This window comes from Amphimedon queenslandica, unplaced genomic scaffold, assembly GCF_000090795.2.
Source record: "Amphimedon queenslandica unplaced genomic scaffold, v1.1 AMPQUscaffold_12438, whole genome shotgun sequence".
Classification (NCBI taxonomy): domain Eukaryota; kingdom Metazoa; phylum Porifera; class Demospongiae; order Haplosclerida; family Niphatidae; genus Amphimedon; species Amphimedon queenslandica.
Window position 1 is genome coordinate 1 of NW_003547325.1, and position 7302 is coordinate 7302.

The 7302-nt window shown below is 34.5% G+C and overlaps 1 protein-coding gene and 1 long non-coding RNA gene across 3 annotated transcripts in view; both read left to right on the forward strand.

Annotated features, from left to right (window-relative positions):
- The first annotated feature begins 6 nt into the window (after positions 1-6).
- The window catches only part of LOC109587818 (uncharacterized), an 8701-nt gene continuing 1405 nt past the window's right edge, over positions 7-7302 (forward strand). Inside the window, exons 1-7 of one of the 2 annotated variants that reach the window (XM_020004041.1) lie at positions 7-350; positions 396-463; positions 510-717; positions 769-1050; positions 1093-1275; positions 1328-1423; positions 1488-1868. In XM_020004041.1, coding sequence (XP_019859600.1) covers positions 308-350; positions 396-463; positions 510-717; positions 769-1050; positions 1093-1275; positions 1328-1423; positions 1488-1729 — 1122 coding nt within the window. In that variant the 5' untranslated portion in view covers positions 7-307 and the 3' untranslated portion in view covers positions 1730-1868. Of the gene's footprint in view, positions 351-395; positions 464-509; positions 718-768; positions 1051-1092; positions 1276-1327; positions 1424-1487; positions 1869-7302 lie in introns of those variants that run through there. The other variant, XM_020004040.1, reaches the window with a different exon arrangement.
- LOC109587819 (uncharacterized) lies at positions 3230-4131 on the forward strand. The gene is made up of 3 exons (XR_002187809.1): positions 3230-3488; positions 3551-3869; positions 3924-4131. It is a non-coding gene; the product is annotated as an uncharacterized LOC109587819 (long non-coding RNA).

Consider the following 7302-nt stretch of genomic DNA (forward strand, 5'->3'; position numbering starts at 1 on the left):
ATGCTCGGGGGAAATGCAGCTCTGCTAGCCTCGGGTTCAGTTTGACCACCATTTATTTGTGTTGCAAGCTTAGGGGGTGTGGCCCATACGAAAGTTACCAACCCTACCTTCTTTCTACCCTTTGGTAGTTTGTAAGGTTTATATATATTTTTGAGCTTCATAGGATATTAACAGTACACTTATTCTGAGTATCAGTGACTCTCTTCAAACAATTAATGATACAATTAATGTTACTGGACATAATGTATACACTTATACTCAAAACCTGTGTCCTTGTAATGAATATACTTTTGAATTGACACTGTCTATGCCAAGTTGCAATCAACAAAGCATTAGAATCATATCTACAGGTACAACTAATTTTGTAATTATTTCTGTTATCATTATTCTTATAGAAGCACCAAATCCTGGCAATGTATCTGCATTATATCTAACCAATGAAACATTAATAATAAAATTTCAAGTAAGAGTATTTACACTATACACTATAAGATTAATTATATTACTAGATACATCAGTTCTTCATAAATAATATTCAGTTGCTTTTGGTTGGAGCTAATACTTTAAATACATTAGGTCCATTAGATATTAACAGTCTTCAATATATTGATGAGTTTTATATTATACACTGGAATATAAAACTAAATGATCATTCATTGTATTACCTAACAGTATCAGCAATTGGTACATATGGAACTAGTACTTCAACAGAAATAAGTAAGATAAATTTATCAATGTATGGTAAGTGTATGCACGTACTTGTTATAGATACATATAATGTAAAGGATATAATAATAGAGAGGGATGAAGATATTGTCTGCTTTATTTGTGTTACTGAAGTGCTTAATGAATGTCAGTTAATGATAACAACACTGATACCACAATCAATGCAAACTAATGGAACATGTTATTCATTTACTGATAATGGAACATACACTGTATATGCACATGATATTGAGAATGGAATAAAGATACTGACACCAGCAATAGTTATAGAATATACAGTGGACTGGATTGAACCAATTATACCCCTGATACCATCAGACACAGGTTAGTAAAGAGCTATTATAAATTCTATTTACAATTATATAGTGAGTATTACATTTTCAAGCACTGAAGAGTTTATTATATACCAAACAAGCAGCAAAGGATTGATATTCTCAATGTATAGTTCAGCAATGCTAACTACTACTACTACTACTACTGCTGCTGCTACTACTACTACTGCTACTACTGCTGCTATTACAACTAATACTACTAATGTTGGTTATCAAAGTATGTTTACTTAGCACAGTATAATGGAATGTTCAATGTACACTTTCAATAGGTCAATCACAGGTAGTACTGGGAGTTCTCCTTGGACTCACAACAATTGCTGTTCTCATACTATCACTAGCAATGATTATAATACTGAGGAAAAAAGGTAAAAGGAGACACATTACATTATTTATCATTATTATTGTTATTATCATTTGAATGCTATAAAGGTAAAGCAAGGTCTGACAACTCTATACCTGATCATACTCCAGAAACTTATGAGATTCCAGTTAATACAAAAGAGAATCCAACATATGACATGATAAACAATGAAATACCATCAACTAATGCCAACTACAGCAACTATACTTCTCTTAGTATCAGTACTACTGATAAGTCAACTGTATATGATGTCCCAGAAACAAGGCCTCAAGTTTCATCTTGCCCATATAAAGTTGAACGTTTTAAATGATACATTAATTGTAACTCATAAATACACACACACATGTATTTTAAGTATTGTAGTTCAATATGTGTAAAGGTTGCATGAATTTATGCTCATAGTAAAGAAGACTTAACAAATAAGTATTGAAGTTATTATCAACACAAAAGCATTGAAAGACAAACAGACTATGTACAGGTGTAAACTATGAATGAGCTATGATACAAACATTATTGAAATATTGCATACAAGTACATTGTACCTTATAATCAAGTCATAAATAAAATCAAGCAAATGGTAAACAGATAACAATCATATCTATGTATTTTATAAACATAGTCCTCGCCCACGCTAATTGCTGCCGAGGCCAAAAATGATATGCATAAATATGTATGCCATATCCTTTCATTTCTCACTTAACATATGCTGTCTATTTGCTTACTTGCAGAAAGCATATGTACTTGTACAGATCAATGTACACATTGATGCACATATCAAAGACATTAAATACATGAAATCCCCACACTTACACAAACACAACACAACATCACATTGAATACTTGATTATAATACTCAAAATATGTAATGCTATTACTGTTATTAAATTAAACTCTGTATACCTTTGGCCACAAGCATAATTGGCCAACATTTAAAAATTATAATAAAAATAATGGTAACTGGTATTAACAAGAAAAATAGATAAATTAAGTAAAAACAAATGCTTTAAAACAGATCAACAACAGATTCTAGGCAATGTCAATAGTACTGGGTTCAATTGTATGGTACAATACAGCTTAGAGGTCCCTGCTTTTTGTTACAACTAACAGTATATCTTTACACTATGTTAATGAGTAAGACTATCCAGTGAACAACATAATCAAAACATATAAACAATCACTATTACAATATTTCCCTGTTGCCTTACACACACAAACAGTATAACAGAATCCAAATACAGACACTACATCAAGTGAGTGACATTATGTAACATGTTATTTGAATCTTATCAGTAATTGTATGTTAATGGTCCTTTGTAGAAAATTTAAAGTGACCTTGATCAAAATTGAATTTTTTATGAATTTTTATTGTTACTCAAAAATCTAACCAAAGTCCCAGTAGAATTTTCCATTTTTAGAATTGTCCTGGTACATATACATGTTTTTATGTAGAGTAGAAAGTTTGAAGTGATTCCGATCAAAATTGGATTTTTTACAAATTTCTAAAGTTGCTCAAAAATCTGATCAAATTAAGTCTATGTACTATAGTACATGGTCTTGGGTCAAAATTTGCCAAAATTAAGGACAAAATTCTCTATTTTATAATTTCAAAATTATAAAAACTTTACTGCTTAGTTGGTCCTTTTTCTATTACTACTATTATTATATTGGCCTAGTTATATAGTTAAGTATTAATCTAAATACATCAGTCATAATTATCAAAATACTGAATTTCATGATTGCGATGCTCATTGGCCTCGCCTACGCGAGGTATAGGTAGTTGTTGCATAGATACTACATACTATGGTTGTTGTTGCCCTCGCCCACGCCGTAGGCGTATAGGCGAGGGTACTGCGCTCGTCGTGTCAGTGTGTGTGTGTGTGTTCGCAATATGGCGTCTTTTTCTCTGTTTTCAAATCCTTGCTGCTCTTTGCTCAGGTCCTGTGGAGTCCCACTGTCAACTAAAATAATTGCCAAAAGTAGTTTTTCTTCAGTTTACTTCTTCATCTGTCTATGAGCCAGTAATGTTGCTAAACGTAGTCAGGATTCCGGGTAACTCTCTCATGACGAAGGTAATAATGCAATAGAACATACCAAACGATAGATTGAAAGTTTTTATTCATTTAATATGTAGGAAATTTGTCTTAAATTCTTAATTTCTGAGATATGGTAGCTCAAACATCGCTTACCGCGACTGTTTACACGAGGTCCTGTTCTCCAGGAAGATCTGTCAGAGTCTTTTAAACTGTAGATTCTTACTATCAAGTTTGTATACAACAAATAGAGCCTGATTATTGTGTCATAAACTGTGTATAAGTGTAGAAAACTGAAGCTTTTTACCAGTAACTGTCCATTGTGTGTAACTATGAAGTAGGCGGTGCTTAATTTGAGCCACACCTTTAATTGCTGCAGCAAGCAATGCAAGGCTGAGCAAGCTAATGTGTACAGTAACAGTAAGAGCAGCATCCTCTGAAGAACAAATTAATGTTTCATTTGTGTTTTTGTAGTATCCCAGAAATCACGTGACTGTAGAACGCTGAATTGTAATAAATGTAATGTGTGCCTAGACTTAATTATTGGTTGTATGTCTTGTCTGTAATAGATCCCTTCTTAATAATTTGTGTTAATGTGAAACTATTTCATAATTTGTGTCATAGTATATAAATGTTTGATTCTGTTGTTTTGATTGATCTTTTGATTGTTAATAATCGTATCTATAAGAGTAATATACTGCAGTTATGTCATGCTGATTGTGGCGAGGGCATGTGCTATAGTGCACTCGTGTGTGTGTGTCATTCATTCATTACCCGAGACCGCGTAGGTGTTGTTACCCGAGACTGCGTAGGCGTTGGTCGAGGGTAAAGCAGTCGTCCTGTCTGTGTGTTCGCTTTGACCTCCACTTTTGAGCTGATGCTGCTTTCTTGTCTTGTCCTAGAGAGTCTTATAATCAACACTGGCTCTAGAAAAAGTTATTCTCCGTCTTGGGAATCCTTGATTGTCTTTTCCGTGGTAAAATAAGCTGGCAAAGTCGCCAAACGTAGTCGGCTCTCCTGCAGCTCTTTCGTAGTGAAAGCAAAAGAGCAACAGGGCAGATAAAACAATAAAGCAAAGCCTCATCTTTCATTAATATGAGAGGAATTGCTCCAATCTTCTTCGTTTTAAAGATATGATAGCCCAAACTTTCATATCTTGTGAGTTTAGACGAGGCTCTCTTCTCCCGAGGTAGCGGCCAGAGTCTTTTAACATTAGGGACTAGATAGCAGTTTGTATGCAACAAATAGAGCCTAACAAATGTATGCTAAACTGTTTAAAAGTCGAGAAAAACCAAAGCTTTCTTCACCACTTAGGGCCATGTGCCACCATTTACTGTGTTGGGGGTGGAGCATGGCTTGATTGAGCCACACCTTCATTGGAGCCACACCTTTACATTGCTGCAGCTAGCAGCAGTGCAGCAAATATGCTGGAGCTCTTTGTTTAAAAAAACAAAAAATTCTCAGTCTGTCTCAAAACATTCACTAAGTTTTAATAAATTTAGTACATGCTGAAGCTTCTTCTTTGTCTCAAAACTTTCACCAATTATTTTCTCTTAATTTATTGAAACTGTTACATACAGATTGTGTCGAGGGTACGCACTTTAGTGCTCTCGTTCATTCATTCTGTACAACTGAAATTTGTTTTTAATAAACAATAACTTTAGCACAGCGTATTCTAAGCTCCTAGATCTTTCTTTTTGACGTGGAAAAGTCTTTCTTAACTGTTTTGTGTTGCTCAAATACAAGTGCTAGGTACAGAAGCTTCAAAGTAAGAAAATCGAGTAGTTGGGCCAAATTCCGTTGTGTTGGCACTTTAGAGATAGCTGGTAGCATTTTTCAGTAGATTATAACATGGCCTTCAAAAATTATGAACAGATTTCTCTAAATCTTACTTGATGAAGAGTTATACTTACTTGAAATTGTTGAGGTCACTCGTTTGTGCAGCGCTAGAGCAACACTTGCTGGGTTAAAGGTACTAAAGTACCTATACTATCTCAAATATACAAAGGCAGCAACTTTTTTTGTCAGCAAGTTTATCATATATTGCTGATTAGTAAAGAAAAAGTGAAGCTTCTTTCTCACATGGTCTTCTTGCTGACACTCATTCCATCCAGTCATGGAATGCCACACCTTTCAATCTACATGCATGGGAGGGGCTGGAGCTGCTTGCATGTATGTGCTGCAGTGCTGCTGCTTCTGCAGGTATTCAAGAGCAAGTGCAACTGTAGGAAGCTAGTGTTGAGCAGACTCTCTTCATGCTGATAATCAAACAGTTATTGAAGTGCGGGCATGCACCATAGCAGCTATAGGGGCGAGGCCATGCACCGTAGGTGTCTCGTTTTACTAATGACTGAAAATTAATCTGTATATTTCACTAAAGGTAGCCACAACTCAGCATTGTGAAATGAAGCAATAAAAATGTTAAAACTCCTCTGATAATAGAGCCACCATTGCTGTTGATGACACTATCAAAAGCATAAATTTCCCCACCAGTGCACCCCACCTGTAACAATTAGTAAGCAAAATTATGGTGCATTCATGTAAATATTAATATATAAGTTAAATCACTGAGGTCATTTGTAGATCAACATTTGAGCGATTGTGTGTGCAATGAAAGCTATAAGCCAAAATTGTAGCTATTTATACATGCACAATCATCAAATAGCTGTCAACTGCTGAATCACTAATTCACTAGCCCTAGATCAGTTAATGCAGTGAAAGATGATAGTGTTTGTGATACTTATCTACTTCAATATTCTCCTTGTTAGCTCTGAGGGTAACTATCTTCCCTTCCTTCATCCTACTGACTATTCAATACTTGATGATGATCTTGATTGGGCTGTAAATGTGCCACTGCCATCCCCATTAAGATTTGGATCATCATGTCACACTGAAGCATGGGTTAGTTAATCTTATATAGAATCAGTATGATATAACTCTATCTATAGATAAGTACTCATGGATTGATTAGTTTAGGAACAAGCTTTACTGAATACAGACCTGATTCTTTTCCTATTATTACTCCAGTCATCGCAGCATTTTGGGATGACAATGACTTAACTGGGAGAGGTGAAGCACGTTATGCTATTGTAACTCCAACAACAAATCTTTCATTGTGTAATCAAGTCAATAATTACTTATCTACTTCAACTGGTAGTAGTGTATCTGTTGAATGGATACTGTGGGTCTACTGGTATGACCTATGTCCATATGGTGATAGATATTGCAACTATACTGAGGTTAATAGTATCTATAACTTATATTAATAATTCTTTTGTAGTCCAATCATTTTCAGGTTGTATTAGCTTATCAAAGTAATGCCACATATGCTGTGTTTATATACAAGTGTGGACTCATAGAATGGACAGAATATGGAGCAGGTGTTGGTATTAATAGTGGCAGTGGGTACTATATCAATCATCCACTATCTAATACTGGTAATGTTACTGACATAGACTGCTATGATGCAGTATCAGGATGGACTAATATTGTATACAGACTAGATCAAGGTACTATTAATGGATGTAACATATTCTTACAGTTTAATTAGTTATAGATCAGTTTGAATTCCTATCTATTACACCTGACAGCATTACAGTATCATGGGAACTTAGTAATCCAAATATCAACAGTACACTTATTCTGAGTATCACTGATTCACTTCAAACAGTTAATGAAACAATTAACGTTACTGAATACAACAATGTATACAATTATACTGAAGACCTCTCTTCTTGTAATGGATACACCTTTAAACTGGCACTGCCCATGTCAAGTGAATGTAAGGACAGCATTAGCATATCAACAGGTACAATTAACTTATTTTAATAAAATTACAATTATCACTTTTTTA